Raw genomic sequence first — 19,883 nt, 5'->3', positions numbered from 1 at the left:
GGGCACGATGCCCCGCTCACTCCGCCCCGCCCCACGCGCGCCCTCAGCGACAGGGAGGTGCATTAGCTTTTCGCAATTCAGTTCTTCTTGTCCCTTCTCCCTCCCCCCCCCCCCCCCCGCCCTCAGAGGACCATTTCCATGGTGGGAAATGTCAGGCTCCAGTAATCTTCCACAGTCATGAAAGATGAACTATTACTAAAAGTCTTCTCACCACGAGTTCATCCCTCCTCCAGGGCTCGGGCTCGGACTCCGCCCCACGGAGACGCCCCGCTGCCACCCAAGAGCCGCGCTTACGCTTTCCGGGTGGCGCGCGACGCGCTCGTGCACCCCGCGTGCTCCGCCCCCGGTTCCCGGCGTCTCCGGAGAGCCAGCCAGGAACCTGGGCGTGCGGCAGGCGCCTCCTTCATCCCATCTTCGTACACTGTTGCTGCTTGTGGAGTGAGACACTCCAGCTTTTCTTCCCCTTCCGTGAGTCCATCCTTCGATCTCCCCAAGACCCGACCGCCGCTGCAGCTCTCGCACCCTGAGAGTGCTGTGCGCATGCGCGTGCGTGCGGGCGCGTGGCATTCGGGCCCCGCGCCCTCGCCTCCCCTCCCGCCCCTCCATAACTTGGCTGGCTGAAAAGAGACGCCCTGAGAGTCGGTGCGGGAGCTCGGCGTTAGGAGCTCGAGAGTTGTGGAGACTAGGGACTGGAAGTCGCAGCCTGCTAGAACCGGCTCTTCCCCCCTCCCGCTGTAGCTCACACACCTACTCTGCTCCCATCCCAGGCCGCGCCCTCGCTCCTCCTCCCGTTCGGGGTTTTGGCGCGGCGGGGGCGCCCAGGGGGGTGCCCTCGCCCTCCGGTGCGGACGGGCGGCGGGCGGGATGTGGCGCCTGGTGCCCCCGAAGCTAGGCCGCCTGTCCCGCTCGCTGAAGCTGGCGGCTCTGGGCAGCTTGTTGGTACTGATGGTGCTGCACTCGCCGTCGCTGCTCGCCTCCTGGCAGCGCAATGAACTGACCGACCGGCGCTTCCTGCAGCTCAATAAGTGCCCGGCGTGCTTCGGCACGAGCTGGTGCCGACGCTTCCTCAACGGGCAAGTAGTGTTCGAGGCGTGGGGCCGCTTGCGCCTGCTGGACTTCCTCAACGTGAAGAACGTCTACTTCGCGCAGTATGGCGAGCCCCGCGAGAGTGGCCGCCGCCGCGTGGTGCTCAAGCGCCTGGGCTCGCAGCGCGAGCTGGCGCAGCTCGACCAGAGCATCTGCAAGCGGGCCACCGGCCGGCCTCGCTGCGACCTGCTGCAGGCCATGCCGCGCACGGAGTTCGCGCGCCTGAATGGCGACGTGAGGCTGCTCACGCCCGAGGCTGTGGAGGGTTGGTCCGACCTGGTGCACTGCCCCTCACAGCGCCTGCTCGACCGCCTAGTGCGCCGCTACGCCGAGACCAAGGACTCGGGCAGCTTCCTGCTCCGCAATCTCAAGGACTCGGAGCGCATGCAGTTGCTGCTGACCCTGGCCTTCAACCCGGAGCCGCTGGTGCTACAGGTAGGCGCGGAGTCCGGGCCGGGCGGCGTGCGGGAGGGGTAGTGCGGGAAGCGGGAGTCAGGAGAGGTGGCCCCGCTGGCCCTCGTTACCCAGTTTGCACCCTACCCGCTTGGGCCAGGCTGCGGGCGTGGGAAGGGGACAACGCTGGGGAACCTTGGGCGCTGTGCGGTACTGCGGAGGGCGTCTGGGGCGGGTGCAGAGTCCGCCCTTGTCATCTAGACGCGGCGCTTCTCGGATTTGACTGCGGATCCTTCAACACCAGAGGGAGTGCATCTGCTGTGCTCCCAAAATGTCTTTCCTAGTTTTCTTCCGTTCTCCGTGCCTTTCTGATTTTATCCGCCGGTCTGGACTTCCACGGCACAGTCCGTTCACGAGTCCTTGGACCTTTCTTAGTTCTTTTCAAGTGTTTTCTTTACCGCATCTGCTCTCCCCTTTAGTACCCTGCAAGGCTGACCTACCTTCGGCTCCAAAGTCTGTCTTTGTTTTATTCCTTCGCTCATTTACTTAGCAGATCCTTGGAAAAGCTGATTTGAGGACAAGCTGGGAAAGATAGGGACTGAAATGGGGACTGTGTTCAGGGGTGGGGTTAATCATGAGTCTTGCTCTGGGTGGGATTAAGGAGAGGAAAATATTAAGGCTTCCTAGGATTTGGGGGCTGGGAGGGTTATTATGGCCAGGATGTTTTCATCCTGCTCCTGTGACCTTCCCTATTCTTCTGGTATTTTGCTGCAGGAAAGAGGTGAAATGTTAGGCCAGGGCAAGTAAAAGGGGAAAAAGAGAGTCTCACCTCTCTAATGGAGTTATTGGCTCTCTCTTGACCTTTTTAAAACAAATGTACCTTTTAGGGGAGTAGGTTGAGTTCTTTGTAATGTGACAGCAAAAAGAAAACAAAACTTAAAAGAAAAGAAAAAACAATGTTGTGTTTACCTTTGGAGCAGTTACTGAGTTTCTACACATTCCCATCCAGCAGTCGAGCTGTGTCCTTGGATAGTGGTTACAACTGGGAGTATGATCCCTCCTGATAACCCTAGGAAAAGTTAGTTGCTCATTTTCCACACCAGTTTTGCTGTAGTATTTGAAATACAAGGCGAAAAAAACATGATTTAAAAGTAATCACAAATAATTGTGATATAATTTATGTCCTTTCTGTGCTGTTAGGAATGTCACTGATGGCTGGGGGCTTTCTATGGGTTGCATAAATTAGGAATCATATTCATTTATGTTGCTTTCTTTTCTCAAGTTCCATTGCCCAGCTTAGCTAAGAGAAACTAGTTTCCTTTGATTGGTTAAGCCAAATAATTGTAACACAAAATAAATATTTTGCCTCAAACAAAACTTTAGTGTGTGTCTTGGTAAATTTTAAGTTGTGATAGGATATAGTATGTAACGAGTCAAATTCAAAGTATGGATTATATATTGAATATTGCTCTCTTTAACAGTGAAATGGTTGAACGTCCATTGAAGAGGTCATTTTAAAACTAGTCAGCCATTAAAGTTTGTCTGTATTTGTGATATATACATTTGATTTGACACTTTTTAAAAATTTGAACTGCCTTTTCTCTTTGAAAAATAGACGATTATGTTAGCAAGGTGATCCCTGAAAAAAGATTTAGCATTTGTAGTTTGCTGAGTATATTACTCTCAATTCTCTGGGATTCCAAAATTTAGTAAGGAGCTACAGTAGTAGAATACACATTTTCTGCACTTACAATAATGGCTGCCTATTAAAAGACTAAAGGCCCTGTGCCCGAAATTCATGCACTGTGTGGGGGGGGGGGAGGGTGGGTTTGTCCCTCGGAATGCGCCCTCTTGCAGTCCTGGAGCCCCGCAATCCATCCCCCTGCAGAGCCTGCTGCTGCAGGGTAGCCTGGGCCTCCTTCTTTGGGGCAATCGTGGAGCCCTCTGATTGATCCCCCCACTGGCTGGTGACCTGGGCCTTCCTCTGCGGGTTGATCATGGGGCAATGGCGGGGCTCCCGACCAATCGCATCGCACCTGCCTTGGATGGCCTGGCGCCAGTGGGTGTCATAGCTTGGTCATTCAGCGCAGTTCGGTTGATTTGCATATTATGCTTTTATTATAGAATTTTATCAGGTTATGCTATTGACATATTAGAAACAGCTAATGTTAAAACTAATATTTTAAAAACATGTATTATGTATGCAGTTCTTTATAAGTATGACATTTAAATATGAGAAACTTCAGCATTTGATAAGCAAGTAGAAAAAGGCTTATTTTATTTATTTATTTATTTATTTATTTTTTTAATTAAATCTTTATTGTTCAGATTATTACAGTTGTTCCTCTTTTTTTCCCCCAAAGCTCCCCTCCATCAGGTTCCCACCCCACCCTCTGCCCTTATTCCCCCCCCTACTGTCCTCATCCATAGGTGTACAATTTTTGTCCAGTTCCTTCCCACACACCCCCAGCCCCTTTTCCCCCTGAGAATAGTCAGTCCACTCCCTTTCTATGCCCCTGATTCTATTATATTCACCAGTTTATTCTGTTCATCAGATTATTTAGTCACTTGATTTTTAGATTCACTTGTTGATAGATGTGTATTTGTTGTTCATAATTTGTATCTTTACCTTTTTAGAAGGCTTATTTTTAGATAACCGATCTTCATAGAGCTTCTACTTTGTTTATAGAACCACTTCATCTTTGGTAAAAACTAGTGAGTTAAGAAGTGTGGACAATATTACTTGAGGTCTGATGATGGCAACGGATGAATGGATTAGAAAACTGTGGTACATATACACAATGGAATACTATGCTGCTGTAAAAAAGAAGGAATTCTTACCATTTGCAACAGCATGGATGGAACTGGAGAGCATTATGCTAAGTGAAATAAGCCAGTCAGTGAAAGAAAAATACCACATGATCTCACTCATTTATGGATAATAAAGACCATTATAAACTGTTGAACAAAAATAGATACAGAGGCAGAGCAGCATTAAACAGACTGTCAAACTACAGTAGGAAGGCTGGGGAGGGTTGGGGGGGGGGTAAGAGATCAACCAAAGGACTTGTATGCGTGTATATAAGCATAACCAATGGACACAAGACACTGGGGGGTAGGGGAGGCTGGGGGAAGGTCAAGGTGGGGGGGAAAGGGAGACAAATGTACTAATATTTTAAGCAATTAAAAAAAAGTGTGGAAAATATTACTTGAGGTCTGATGATGTTATAAAAGTCTGATGATGTTATAAAACCACTAAAATGAAAGGAATCTTAAAATTCTGTGATCAAGTACAAAGATTGTTACACACTAAGTCAAATCGTGATGTTCATTACTTTTTGTTATCTAGACAAATGTATACAATTTTAGTATTTATACCAGTTTATATAAACTGTTAATAGCTGTTTTTGTTAGTTTTGGAATACAAGTTGATAATATTATAAAAACTCACTAAAATTTGGTTCTTTATATATATTTTTTGGTTCATGTATTTTTTTTTTCCCCCTTAATCTTTACCCCGAGGATATTTTTCCATTGATTTTTTGTTTTTTTGTTGTGTTTTTTTTTTAGAGAGAGTAGAAGAGAGGGGAGAGAAAGAGAGAAACATTGATGTGAGAGAGACATATGGATTGGTTGCCTCCCACACGAACCCCAATGGGGGCCAAGGACCCAGCCTGCATCTGAGGTACATGCCCTTGACCAGAATCTAACCAGGGACCCTTCAGAACGCACGCTGACACTCTATCCACTGAGGGAGATTCATGTATTTTTAAAAATGTTTTTGTAAGGGTACAAGCATGTGTTTTACAGTTTAAATCCCCCCATCCAACCCCTACCCCACTTCCCAGGAGATAACTACTTATTGAATTTTTGGACATTTTGTGATGAACTAGATTTTCCCTATCTTATAATGTCTAAAAATTAATTACTTTGGAGAAATAGTCTTTTGAGCTGGCATCATCTAACTATTCTTAACAAAAGTTCCAGTGTAGTAATAAGCATGTTTCCAAAATAAACATTTAAAAACCTCCTTTATAAGGTACTAATGAAATAATTGAAAAACATTTTTATGATTATCAAGCAACAGGGTAATGCTAGTAGTACCTTTATTTTCTACTCTGATACATTCTTTTCATCCTCACCCTTTTTAACCTCACCAAGAAGTATATTTTAATTACGAGTATGCCATAATCCTATGAAAAATTTTGGGGAGAAGGACTTCGTTGATTTTATATTGTGCAATAGCATTCTTGGAATATTCAAAAGTTGAGGCGTTGAAGGATTTGGCAGAATGGCAACATGTTTTCTGTTACTGTATTGGTAAATTTTCTATCAGTATTTGTCCTGTTCTTGAAGTTATAGAAGCTGTGTATGAGAAAACAGTGTTGCCTAGATTTCCTGAAGTTCAGACTATATCTCTGACTTTTTCACCTGGAGATAGTGAAGTTGGTTCCTTAGAAATAAAGGAAGCTCTTAGTTGTTCAGGGAGGTAGAGGTGGAAATTCGTTTTACTGTTATATTTTGTAGAACTTTATTTACCTTAACTTTTCTGAATCATGATTTTAATAGGACTTCTTTGATTTTTACAGTATGTAGCTATCATATTTAAGCTTTGCATTTTAAGCTTTTATTTATTTTATTTTTTAAATATACTTTTATTGATTTCAGAGAGAGGAAGGGAGAGGGAGAGAAAGATAGAAACATCAATGATGAGAAACACTGATTGGCTGCCTCCTGCATGTCCCCAACCAGGGATTGAGTCCACAACCCGGGCATGTGTCCTTGACCAGAATGGAACCTGGGGCCCTTCAGTCCGCAGGCCAACACTCTATTCACTGAGCCAAATCAGCGAGGGCTAAGCTTTTTTTAAAATTCCTGTAAATGGCATGATACATTCAAAACACCTTATTATATAGTAGTGCCTGATTTATAGTCAGCACTCAGTGTTAGACATTAAATAAGGTAAAGGTAACTTTACCTGGTGTATTTGATCAGCTGTTTTGAAGCTTGTTTGGTATGGGTCACCTTAAAAACAGTTATGATTCCTGCTATGAACCATATTTTTATTTACTTTGATTTAGTACCTTCCTACATTATAGGATAGATTTTAAAGACAACTTTGAGTGATTGTTATTTTTATCCTTAAAAATCATTTCTACAGGTGAAGAATATATTATTAAGGTGTACTGCCTAAACTGTGGTTTTTGAAGTAAACAAAATATTATGGCCATTTAGCTAATTACAGGTTGATAAACTTTTTTTATGGGACTTATTTTACTTATCTATAAAGTGAGACTGTTGGTTCAGATCCTTCTCCTTTTCAACCCCAACATCCTGTGACTCTTGACTTGAGAAAGTATTTTTTTACTTCCTTTCTGAGCTTGACTTTAATTTGTGGGTTTAAGCTCTTCTAAAAGCGGGTTGGGAGGTTTGGGACTTGGCCAGAATGCATAAACAACCCTATTTCACATTTGTCTTTCTATCCCAAAATGTTTACACACATGAAATCATATTAAAACAAAACAAAACCAGAGACTGCCTTTACAGGAAAAAATATGGAGGTAAAGGTAGCCAAGGATCTCGTGGGTCTATATTGCATTTAGAAAGGATGTTCTAGACTTTGTCTCAGGAGTTTCTTTTCAAGAAACAGCTTGGGGAGCCACATAACGCTCCAACTGGCTGCTGCTGCAGTAACTACATTCCCAGATTTAGACTTCAGAGATGGTTCTGACTAGGTAGTTCTGAGTAGAGCACTTTTTATTTAATAAATTCATAAGCTTAAGACTGGAGGGTTTTTGTTGTTTTTCATCGGAGGTTTTATTGACATTTTTGACACTTGAATGACCTTCATGAAAGATCAAACAAAAATAATTATGTATACCTCAGATCCAAGAAGAGGGAGACTTGTATTTTGGAAAGACCATAGAAATAGTAACCTTAGGAAAGCGTCTCTTCCAGGTTAATGGACTAAAATCATTTGACATCCTCACCTATTTTCTGGATTAATCCATATCTTTTTACCATAATTAATTCTAAGTGGGTTTTTTTCTGTACTTTTTCTAGTCTTTGAACTCTCTTTTTATTTTCATATTTCCACTGCATGGGTCAGCACATGTTCCTCAAGTGTGTTGGTGGGAAATAAAAAGCTTAATTTGGGGGGGATCTGCTTTCTGGACATAGGTTTTCAGTTTCTCAGGGGATCTTCAGACTGGTTTTTGATCTCTGATGTATTGGCTTATGGTCTCTGGCCTACTTCCTATATTTCTATCATTGCTGCTGACTTTTTTTTATATGTATACACCATCATATACATATATTATACATTAAGAGTTCAGGAAGAAACATAAAATCTGGTTACATTATAGTATATTCATCTCTCCTCATATAAACAAAAGTAGGTTATCCAGGCAAAAATACAACCTACTAATTTATATGTGTTTCCCATAAATCTTATCTGGTCTGGAGAAAAAATACGATGTGAAATAAACACTTGGGGATCATTCACTGCTATTTACAAAGCCAAGCCAGAGGATGACACTGGCCCTCCCTGCCTTCGCCTGGCTTTTTTTTTTTAATCCTCACCTTAGGATATTTTTCCATTGATTTTTAGAGAGAGTGGAAGAGAAAGGGAAAGAGAGAAATATCAATGTGAGAGAAACACATCAATTGATTGCCTCCTGCATGAGCCCTGACCAGGGACCAGGCTGGGGAGGACCCTACAAGCAAGATACCTGCCCTTGACTGGAATTGAACCCTGGTCTGCAGGCGGACACTCTATCCACTGAGCCAAACGGGCTAGGGCTGATGCAGACTCTTTAGAATGCTGGCATTTTTTTCTTTCTTCACTTTTCACTGATTATTTGTATATCAAACCAGTAGGGCCTTAAAATATAAGCCCTGTGTTTTTCCTACATCTACAGTGAACTTTAGTATATGATTGCAAAATGTCTTAAGACTTTAATTACTAGTGTAAGATGAAGATTGTTACTCATCCTGGTCATAGACCCTGAAAGGCTTTAAATTATATAATCAATTTGTATTTTATCCAATTTGTATGTCATTTTTAAAAATAGATTCTTGATGGGAAGTTATCTGTTAAATAACCGGAAGCTCTTTGGACTTACAGTCCTGGATTTAGAATCGGAAGAAATTAATTTTGTTTATTTGATAAATATTGTGTTGTAAGGCATTTGGACTGAAAGGATCTTTCTAGGCAGCAAGAAGCTTACTGTGTAGGAGGTAAGTATATAAATAATTACTGTCAATATAGCATTGTAAGTCCTACAAAAAATACGTACACTCTATTAGATACTATCTGGGTATATCTCCATAGATGCAGATGCTAGGGAAAATTTCATACAGGAATTGAGTTCTGAAGGATAAACGGAATTCTGTGTATAGATTGGGGGAGGAGGAGACAGAAGCAGTAATGGGGATGGTATTGAGATAGCATTCTATACTACCTTAAAGTTATTGAGTGGCATTGAGCAAGTTAATGTTAAAGAGCCTGAGTTTTTTTTTTAATTGTTTTATTGCTTGAAGTATTACAAAGAGTATTATATATGTCTCCTTTTTTTCTCTCCCCTTGACCCTCCCCTAGCCTCCCATTCCCCCCAATGTCTTGTGTCCATTGGTTATGCTCATATGCATGCAAACAAGTTCTTTGGTTGATCTATTACCCCCCCCCCCACCTCATGCCCTAACCCTCCCCAGCCTTCCCACTGTGGTTTGCCAGTCTGTTCAATGTTGCTCTGCCTCTGTATCTATTTTTGCTCATCAGTTTTTAATGGTCATAATTATCCATAAATGAGTGAGATCATGTCGTATTTTTCTTTCATTGACTGGCTTATTTCACTTAGCATAATGCTTTCCAGTTCCATCCATGCTGTCACAAATGGTAAGAATTCCTTCTATTTTACAGCAGCATAGTATTCCGTCGTGTACATGTACCACAGTTTTCTAATCCATTCATCTGCTGATGGGCACTTAGGCTGTTTCCAGATCTTAGCTATGGTGAATTGTGCTGCTATGAACATAGGGGTGCATATATCCTTTCTGATTGGTGTTTCTGGTTTCTTGGAATATATTCCTAGAAGTGAGATCACTGGGTCAAATGGGAGTTCCATTTTTAACTTTTTGAGAAAACTCCATACTGTCTTCCATAGTGGCTGCACCAGTCTGCATTCCCACCAGCAGTGTACAAGTGTTCCTTTTTCTCCACATCCTCTCCAGCACTTGTCCTTTGTTGATTTGTTGATGATAGCCAGTCTGACAGGTGTGAGATGGTACCTCATTGTTGTTTGGATTTGCATTTCTCGGATGATTAGTGACTTTGAGCATGTTTTCATATGTCTCTTGGCTTTCTGAATGTCCTCTTTTGAAAAGTGTCAATTTAGGTCCTTTGCCCATTTTTTGATTGGACTGTTTACCTTCCTTTTGTTAAGTTATATGAGTTCCCTATAAACGTTGGAGATTAAACCCGTATCGGTGATAACATTGGCAAATATGTTCTCCCATGCATTGGGCTTTCTTATTTCCTTGATGGTTTCTTTTGCTGTGCAGAAGATTTTTATTTTGATGTAGTCCCATTTCTTTACTTTCTCTTTAGTTTCCAATGCCCTAGGAGCTGTATCAGTGAAGAAATTGCTTCGGCATATGTCTGAGATTTTGTTGCCTTTGGATTCCTCTAGTATTTTTATGATTTCCCATCTTACATTTAAGTCCTTTATCCATTTTGAGTTTATTTTTATGTATGGTGTAAGTTGGTGGTCTAATTTCATTTTTTTGCATGTATCTGTCCAATTTTCCCAACACCATTTATTGAAGAGACTTATCTTGACTCCATTGTATGTTCTTACCTCCTTTGTCAAATATTAATTGAGCATATTGGTTCGGGTCAATTTCTGGTCTCTCTATACTATTCCATTGATCTATATGTCTGTTCTTGTGCCAGTACCAGGCAGTTTTGAGAACAGTGGCATTGTAATACAGCTTGATATCAGGTATTGAGATCCCACCTACTTTGTTCTTCTTTCTCAGGATCGCTGCAGCTATTCAGGGTCTTCTCTTATTCCAGATGAATTTTTGGAGAGTTCGTTCTACATCTGTGAAATACGCCATTGGTATTTTAATGGGAAGTGTGTTGAATTTATAGATTGCTTTGGGTAGTATGGAAATTTTAATGATGTTGATTCTACCAATCCAAGAACATGGTATGTTCATTCATCTGTTTATGTCTCCCTGTATCTCTTTTTTCAACGGCCTGTGGTTTTCTGAGTAGAGGTATTTACCTCCTTAGTTAAGTTTACTCCTAGGTATCTTAATTTTTTGGTGTGATGGTAAATGGGATTGCTTTTTTAGTCTCTCTTTCTGAAAGTTCACTATTGGTGTATAGAAATGCCATAGATTTCTTCGCATTAACTTTGTTTCCTGCTACATTGCCAAATTCATTTATTAAGTCTAATAGTTTTTTGATGGAGTCTTTAGGGATTTTTATGTATAATATCATGTCATCTGCGAATAAGGACAGTTTTACTTTTCCAATTTGGATGCCTTTTATTTCTTCTTCTTGTCTAATTGCAATGGCTAATACTTCCAGTACTATGTCGAACACGAGTGGTGAGAGAGGCATCCCTGTCTTGTTCCTGTTCTTAGGGGAAATGGTTTTAGTTTTTGTCCGTTGAGAATGATGTTGGCTGTGGGTTTGTAATATATGGCTTTTATTATGTTGAGGTATGATCCTTCAATTCCCACCTTGCTGAGAGTTTTTATCAGAAATGGGTGTTGGATTTTGTCAAATGCTTTTTCTGCTTCAGTTGATATGACCATGTGGTTTTTTTCTTTCAATTTGTTTATGTGATGTATCACGTTTATTGATTTGCAGATATTGTACCATCCTTGCATCCCTGGGATAAATCCTACTTGGTCATGGTGTATGAGCTTTATGATATACTGCTGGATCTGATTTGCTAAGATTTTGTTTAGGATTTGGGGATCTATGTTCATGAGGGATATTGGCCTGAATTCTCTTTCATTTTGTTGTCTTTCCCTGGTTTTGGTATTAGGGTGATGCTGGCTTCATAGAATGAGCTTGGAAGTGTTCCTTCCTCTTGAATTTTTTGTAGTAGTCTGAGGAGGATAGGTTTTAGTTCTTCCTTGAATGTTTGGGAAACTCCTCTGTGAAGCCGCCTGGCCCTGGGCTTCTGTTTGCTGGAAGCTTTTTGATGACTGCTTCAATTTCTTCCATAGTTATTGGCCTGTTGAGATTTTTAGATTCTTCCTGATTGAGTTTTCGAAGGTTGTAGTTATCTGCGAATATGTTCATTTCCTCCAGGTTGTCTAGTTTGTTGGAGTAGAGCTGTCCATAGTATTTTTTAACAATCATTTGTATTTCTTGGTGAGCCTGGCTAGAGGTTCATCAATCTTGTTTATCCTTTCAAAGAACCAGCTCTTGGTTTCATTGATTTTCTGTATCGTTTTTTTGGTCTCTATGTCATTTATTTCTGCTCTAATCTTTATTATCTCCTTCCTTCTGCTCACTCTGGGCTTTTCTTGTTGCTCTCTTTCTAAATCTTTGAGTTGTAGAGTTAGATGATTTACTACCATTTTTTCTTGTTTTTTGAGATAGGCCTGTAGAGCTATAAACTTCCCTCACAGGACTGCTTTCATTGTGTCCCATAGGTTTTGGAGTGTTGTGTTTTCATTGTCATTAGTTTCCAGTATGTTTTTAATTTCTTCTTTGATCTCATTGGTAACCCAATCAATATTTCATTACATGCTATTCAACTTCCAAGTGGTTGAGTACTTTGGGTTGTTTTTATTGTAGTTTTTTTCTAGTATTATGCCATTGTGATCTGAGAAGATGCTTGGTATGATTTCTGTCTTCTTGAATTTCGGGAGACTTTGCTTGTGACCCAATATGTGCTCCATTTTTGAAAATGTCCCATGTGCCCTTGAGAAGAACATATATTCCGTGGCTTTGGGGTGAAGTGTTCTGAAGATGTCAATTAAGTCCATCTGATCTAGTGAGTCATTTAGGATTGCTGTTTATTTGCTGATTTTTTGTCTAGAGGATTTTTCCAGTGACGTCGGCGGTGTACTAAAGTCCCCTACTATGGTTGTATTGTTGTCGATCTCTCCCTTGATATCTTCCAGGAGTTTTTTTTATGTATTTGGGTGCTCCTCAATTGGGTGCCTTTATGTTTATCAAGGTTATATTTCTTGTTGTATTGATCCCTTTAGTATTATGAAGTGGCCTTCCTTATCTCTTGTTATGGCCTTCACTTTGAGGTCTATTTTGTCCGATATAAGTATTGCTACCCCAGCTTTTTTTTTTCTTTTCCATTTGCCTGAATGATATTTTTCTATCCCTTCACTTTCAGTCTGTGTGAGTCCCTTATTCTGAGGTGGGTCTCTTGTAGACAGCAAATATATGGGTCATGTTGTTTTATCCATTCAGCCACTCGATGTCTTTTGGTTGGAGCGTTTAGTCGAGGGGTGGGCAAACTTTTTGACTTGAGGGCCACAATGGGTTCTTAAACTGGACCGGAGGGCTGGAACAAAAGCATGGATGGAGTGTTTGTGTGAACTAATATAAATTCAAAGTAAACATCATTACATAAAAGGGTACGTCTTTTATTTCAATAGTTTTATTCATTTCAAATGGGCCGGATCCGGCCTACGGGCTATAGTTTGCCCACGGCTGGTTTAGTCCATTTACGTTTAAAGTTATTATTGAAAGGTACTTGTTTATAGCCATTTCTATTTTTTGTTTCTGTTTTCTTTCTGAGCTTTTTATTTCTTCTTTTTACACCAGTCCCTGTAGCATTTCTTGCATTGCTGGCTTGGTGGTGATAAACTCTCTTAACCTTTTTTTTTCTGTGAAGCTTCTTATTTCCCCTTCAATTTTGAATGTTAGCCTTGCTGGATAGAGCACAGTGGGGCCCTATTTACGAGTTTAATTCATTCTGTGACGGAGCTCGTAAGTCAAATTACTCGTATGTCAAATCTTAATGTGAACAAGTGAGACACGTGATGCTGGGCTGATGTTGTGGCGTTCACTGTGAGATTTGCTGCACCAACTAGCGGTGGGGTATCTGCAGCTGGCTCATAACCCGAATTTTAGCTTGCAACTCAAAGCAAAATTTCCGCTGAGAGACGGCTTATCTTGAAAAACTCGTTATTCGGGTAAGTCAAGGCCCCACTTAATTCTTGAATTCAGTCCTTTGCATCACTTCAGAAATTTCCATCCATTCTTTTCTGGCCTGATGTGTTTCTGTTGAGAAATCATTTGATAATCTAATGGGATATCCCCTGAATATAAATTTCCGTCTCTCTCTTGCAGCCCTGTAAGATTCTCTCTTTGTCCTGAACATTTGCCATGGTAATTATGATGTGTCTTGGTGTGGGTCTTTTCGGGTTCATCTTGTTTGGGACTCTCTGTGCTTGTGAGACTTTTTTCTTCCCAACCTCAGGGAAGTTTTCTGATATTATTTCTTCCAGTAGGTTTTCTAACCCTTGTTCCTCTTTCTGTTGTTCTGGCGCCCCTATTATTCGAATGTTGTTTCGGTTCATGTTGTTCCAAAGCTCCCTTAGGCTCTCCTCCTGTCTTTTATTTTTTTTCTCCAATTGCAGTTCACTTTGGGTGTGTTTTGCTTCCCTGTCTTCTAATTCGCTAATTCGGTCCTCCGCTTCTCCTAGTCCACTATTTAAACTTTCAATGGTGTTTTTTATTGCAGCTATATCAGTCTTCGTTTCTTCTTGGTTCCTACATAAGATATTGATTTTTTTCATCTGTTTCCTCTTGCTTCTTGCATAACTTGTTGATTTTTTTCCTCCATCCAGTGTATGCACTCTACGACCCTTAATCCATATTCTTTTTCTGACATGTTTCATGCCTCTGTTTCACTTAGCTGCTTTTCTTGCGAGTCCTCCTCTTCTTTCCTTTGGGGGTTTCTTTGTCTACCCATGTTTGATCTCACCAACAGATCTAGATGTTAAGTCGTTCAGGGGCTGCTCCTGGGGTGGCAGTGGCTCCTCGGGCTGCAGTCGCTCCTTGGGTGGTTGTGGTAACAGTTGCTCCTCAGTTGGCAGCAGCTCCTCTGGTGGGTGCTGTTCACAGCTGTGGTGGCTCCTCTGGCTGGTTGGCGGAGGCTTCTCACACAGCTGCTGTTCCCCAGACAGAGGGTGTGCTGATCATGATGCTGCTGTTCCTTAGATGGGGCGTGCTACACATGTAGCTGCTACTCCTTCAACTGGGGCTGACTGCTCACGTGGCTGCTGTTCCTTGAATGGGGGCTGGCTGCACGCTGCGGTTGTTTTTTTTTTTAATTAAATCTTTATTGTTCCGATTATTACATTTGTTCCTCTTTTTCCCCCCATAACTCCCCTCCTCCCAGTTCCCGCCCCACCCTCCGCCCTCACTCCCCACCCACTGTCCTCTTCCATAGGTGCACGATTTTTTTCCAGTCTCTTTTCGCATCTCCCACACCCCTTTCCCCCCCAAGAATAGTCAGTCCATTCCCTTTCTATGTCCCTGATTCTATTATGATCACCAGATTATTTATTCACTTGATTCTTAGATTCACTTGTTGATAGATGCATATTTGTTGTTCATAATTTGTATCTTTACCTTTTTCTTCTTCTTCCTCTTCTTAAAGGATACCTTTCAGCATTTCATATAATCCTGGTTTGGTGGTGATGAACTCGTTTAGCTTTTCCTTATCTGTGAAGCTCTTTATCTGACCTTCCGTTCTGAATGATAGCTTTGCTGGATAAAGTAATCTTGGTTGTAGGTTCTTGGTATTCATCACTTTGAATATTTCTTGCCATTCCCTTCTGGCCTGCAAAGTTTCTGTTGAGAAATCAGCTGACAGTCGTATGGGTATTCCCTTGCAGGTAACTGAGTTTCCTTCTCTTGCTGCTTTTAAGATTCTCTCTTTGTCTTTTGCTCTTGGCATTTTAATTATGATGTGTCTTGGTGTGGTCCTCTTTGGATTCCTTTTGTTTGGGGTTCTCTGCGCTTCCTGGATCTGTAAGTCTATTTCTTTCACCAGGTGTGGGAAGTTTTCTGTCATTATTTCTTCAAATAGGTTTTCAATATCTTGCTCTCTCTCATCTTCTGGCACCCCTATAATTCTGATGTTGGTACGCTTGAAGCTGTCCCAGAGGCTCCTTACACTATCTTCGTATTTTCGGATTCTTTTTTCATTTTGCTTTTCCAGTTGGGTGTTTTTTGCTTCTTCACGTTTTGAATCTTTGACTTGATTCTTGCGCTCCTCTGGTCTGCTGTTGGGTGTTTGTATAATATTTTTTATTTCAGTCAGTGTATGCTTAATTTCTAGTTGGTTCTTTATCACAACATCGAGGGTCTCATTAGATTTCTTGAGGATCTCACTACATTTATTGGCGGCTTCTAGAGAGTTCTTAAGAGACCTTAAAAGTGTGGTTCTGAACTCAATATTCTCCATTGACAGTTTTGTCCTGTTTCTTTGTCTCCGCATTTTTTATGCTTTCTTGGTGCACCCCCTAGTGGTCTTTGTGCGCCGTCTTGTTGTAATTAAGCCTTGATTGTTGTCGGCAATACCAGCGGTGATTTGACCTCCAGGCTAACTGGCTATGAGAGTCAGCTGTGTCTGCAGTGGGAGAGCTTCTGTGCTGGATTTCTAGGGCGGTGCTAATCTAGCCTTTGCCTGAGGCTATCCGGCAAATGGTTCTGTGCAGGGCTGGGGCGGGGCAGGTCCCCGAGGATCTACAGGGCAGGCAGAGCGAGCAGTTATGGCTGCTCTCAGTTCCATCCCTAGGGGCTCTGCCTCTCAGAGTCCCAGCAACTGCTGCAAACCTCGGAGAGAAAGCTGCCTTCGAGTTCCGACCAAAGCCCGACAGTCCTGCTTCTCCTGTTTGAGTCTGGGTCCCCAGAGACTCGCCCGGATCTGGAGCTCAGAGTCTGAAACTCCTCCTGATTGAAAACAACAACCTCGCCCTCCGCCGCCAGCCGGCTCCGTGTGCGCACTCCACACCTGAGTATTTCACTTCAGCACTGCGCCTCCTCTGAGGCTGGGTATGATATTCTCTTTCCTCCTAGTTGTAGAATTTCCACTCAGCCAGCCTTCCTGTGGTTCTGGATGATGTCTCTGCTGTTGTTCATCTGATGTGGTGGGCTGCTTGTGGGGCTATTGCTCCTTGGACTTGGACAGGTTCATTGCAAGTCTGCTGCTCCTTGGATGGGGGTGGGCTCCTTTCAGGGCTGCTGCTCTTTGGATGGGAGTGAGCTGCACACGTCGCTGCTCCTCCTTTCCAGGTGTGTGGTTATGTGGCTTGCTCTCTAGCACGTCACTGCATGGTCTTGTCAGCGCTTCAGGCTGCCCCCTTTAGGTGCAGTCCTCCGTAATTATGGAACCCAGATCTCAAGTCCCCCAGCGCCAACAGTCTTGCAGATTTCCTTTCCCGTCAGGGGCTGTGCCTGTCCCAAGGGACGCGGCTGGGTGTCACATGGTCTCCCTCTGACCCTCTGGGCACAGAGATCTGGCAAACTTTTTCAAGCCTGACTTTCTTAATCAGAGAAGTGGGAATAGTAACATTTATCCAACAGAATGATTTTAAAGATTAAAGGAGATAGGATTATTTAGATAACATACACAAAATATCTTTAGTGATAACTTTTTAAAAAATATATTTTTATTCATTTCAGAGAGGAAGGGAGAGTGAGGGAGAGATAGAAACATCAATGCTGAGAGAGAATCATTGATCGGCTCTCTCCTACACACCCCCTACTGGTGATCAAGCCGGAAAACCTGGCATGTGCCCTTGACTAGAATCAAACCCGGGACCCTTCAGTCCTCAGGCCAACACTCTATCCACTGAGCCAAACCAGCTATAGCAATGATAAAGTATTTTTACAAAATATTATTAATTTATAAGTTATCTTAGTCCATTTTTAGATAACTATAGTAGTTGAAAAGCTCTTTCATACATTATGTTTACATCTGTCTTAGAAATGTATCAATTTTACTCAAAGCAAATGTTCAAATGTCACCCCTTTTACATGTACACATATCATATATACCTATGTGGCCGCTGCTTCAGGCTGTAGTGTTTTGGGAATAGTAATTACAAGGGGGGGCTTAGGGATTTGTCGCATATGAAGTACAGTGAATTGAATGAATATTGTAGGAAATAGGGTTTAGATAAGGGTTCAGTAGTACACAGCAAATAGTTTAATTTTTGTCTTTAAATCATTATTACAGTTTAATAATTTACTTAGTAATTGATGAATAATTTTAAAAATGGAGGTTAATTCTGGGTTATTTATAGCCATTTTTAAACTCTGAGACAAACTATCTTTTTTTCTTTATTGATTAAGGTATTACATATGTGTCTTTATCCCATTGTCCCCCCACCCTGCATCCTCCCACTCATGCCCTCACCCCCCTAGTATCAGTGTCCATTGGTTAGGCTTAAATGCATGCATACAAGTCCTTTGGTTGATCTCTCCCCCTTACCCCCACCCTCCCCTACCTTCCCTCTGAGGTTTGACGGTCTGATGGATGCTTGTGTGTGTCTGGATCTATTTTTTTTTCATTAGTTTATGTTGTTCATTATATTCCACAAACGAGTGAGAACATGTGATATTTATCTTTCTCTGACTGGCTTATTTAGCTTAGCATAATGCTCTCCAGGTCTATCCATGCTGTTGCAAATAGTAAGAATTCCTTTTTTACCGCAGTGTAGTATTCCGTTGTGTAGATGTAACACAGTTCTTTATTGCACTCATCTGCTGAGGGGCACTTAGGCCATTTCCAAATCTTAGCTATGTTAAATTGTGCTGCTGTGAACATAGGGGTGCATATATCCTTTCTGATTGGTGCTTCTAGTTTCTTGGGATATATTCCTAGAAGTGGGATTACTGGGTCAAATGGGAGTTCCATTTTTAGTTTTTTGAGAAAACTCCATACTGTTCTCCACAGTGGCTGCACCCATCTGCATTCCCACCAGCAGTGCATGAGGGTTCCTTTTTCTCTGCATCATGGCCAGCACTTGTCATTTGTTGATTTGTTGATGATGGCCATTCTGACAGGTGTGAGATGGTATCGCATTGTCATTTTGATTTGCATCTCTCAAATGACTAGTGACTTTGAGCATGTTTTCATATGTCTCTTGACTTTCCTTATGTCCTCTTTGGAGAGAATCTATTTAGGTCCATGGGCTGTGCCAGGCCATCTCAGCCAAGGGTTCGGTGAGCCTGAGGTGGGGCTGCAAAGGATTTAGAAAAGACAGACAAAAAGAATAAGCTGCGTCTAGGGCAGGGGTGGGCAAACTTTTTGACTCGAGGGCCACAATGGGTTCTTAAACTGGACCGGAAGGCCAGAACAAAAGCATGGATGGAGTGTTTGTGTGAACTAATATAAATTCAAAGTAAACATCATTACATAAAAGGGTACAGTCTTTTTTTTTTTTTTTTTTTTTTTTTTTAGTTTTATTCATTTCAAACGGGCCGGATCCGGCCCGCGGGCTGTAGTTTGCCCACCGCTGGTCTAGGTGGATCTCCTGTGCCTGGCTGAGGCCACAGAGAGGGATCCACAGGGCAAGCTGAGCCTTTATTTTATAGCCAGAGGTAAACAAGGTAGTGGTCACCATAGTTGCAATGTTCTTGTGAGTTTCACTTGTTTTGGCAGCACTTGGCTGCATCTCCCACAGCCCATTAGCTACCCAGATAGGATCTAGGGAGAGTCATAAGGTCAAGCTTAATTATGCTAAGAGGGCTGTGCCCTCTAAGCTGGGACTTGTTTGTGGCTTTGCCAACAGGTCAGTCCAAGGCTTAACCCTATAGCCACTCTGTACAATTGCCCATTTTATTATTGAGTTGTTTATCTTTCTTTTGTTAAGTTGTATGAGTTCCCTGTAAATGTTGGAGATTAAACCCTTATGGGTGATAACATTGGTGAATATGTTCTCCCATGTAGTGGGCTTTCTTGTTGTTTTGTTAATGGTTTCTTTTGCTGTACAAAAGCTTTTTATTTTGATGTAGTCCCATTTGTTTATTTTCCCTTTAGTTTCCATTACCCTAGGAGCTGTATCAGTGAATATACTGCTTCATCATATGTCTGAGATTTTGCTGCCTGTGGATTCCTCTTATATTTTCCTCTTATATTTTCATTAAAGGCCCGGTGCACGAAATTCGTGCATGGGGGTTGGGGGTCCCCTTAGCCCGACCTGCACCCTCTCCAATCTGGGATCCCTCTCCAATCCGGGAGTTTCTGTCTGTTTTTGCAATCATATGAGCGAATTGTCTGAGACCCCAACCCAGTTTGGTTTGGTGCTCACAGAATAACAGAGGTCTTTTTTTTTTTCTTTGCACCATTGGTGGAGATTTCCTGGAAGTTACAGGATATCTTCCTTTTAATTTT

The 19,883-nt window shown here is 42.2% G+C and overlaps 1 protein-coding gene across 1 annotated transcript in view; it reads left to right on the top strand.

The window, feature by feature from the left end:
* The first annotated feature begins 325 nt into the window (after nt 1-325).
* The window catches only part of DIPK2A (divergent protein kinase domain 2A), a 55,629-nt gene continuing 36,071 nt past the window's right edge, over nt 326-19,883 (top strand). The window contains exon 1 of the mRNA XM_059688220.1: nt 326-1,521. Coding sequence (XP_059544203.1) covers nt 865-1,521 — 657 coding nt within the window. The 5' untranslated portion in view covers nt 326-864. The remainder of the gene's footprint in view (nt 1,522-19,883) is intronic.

This window comes from Myotis daubentonii, chromosome 3 (assembly GCF_963259705.1).
Source record: "Myotis daubentonii chromosome 3, mMyoDau2.1, whole genome shotgun sequence".
NCBI lineage: Eukaryota > Metazoa > Chordata > Mammalia > Chiroptera > Vespertilionidae > Myotis > Myotis daubentonii.
The sequence above is the reverse complement of the archived record's forward strand: the minus strand, read 5'-3'. Positions and strand labels throughout refer to the sequence as shown.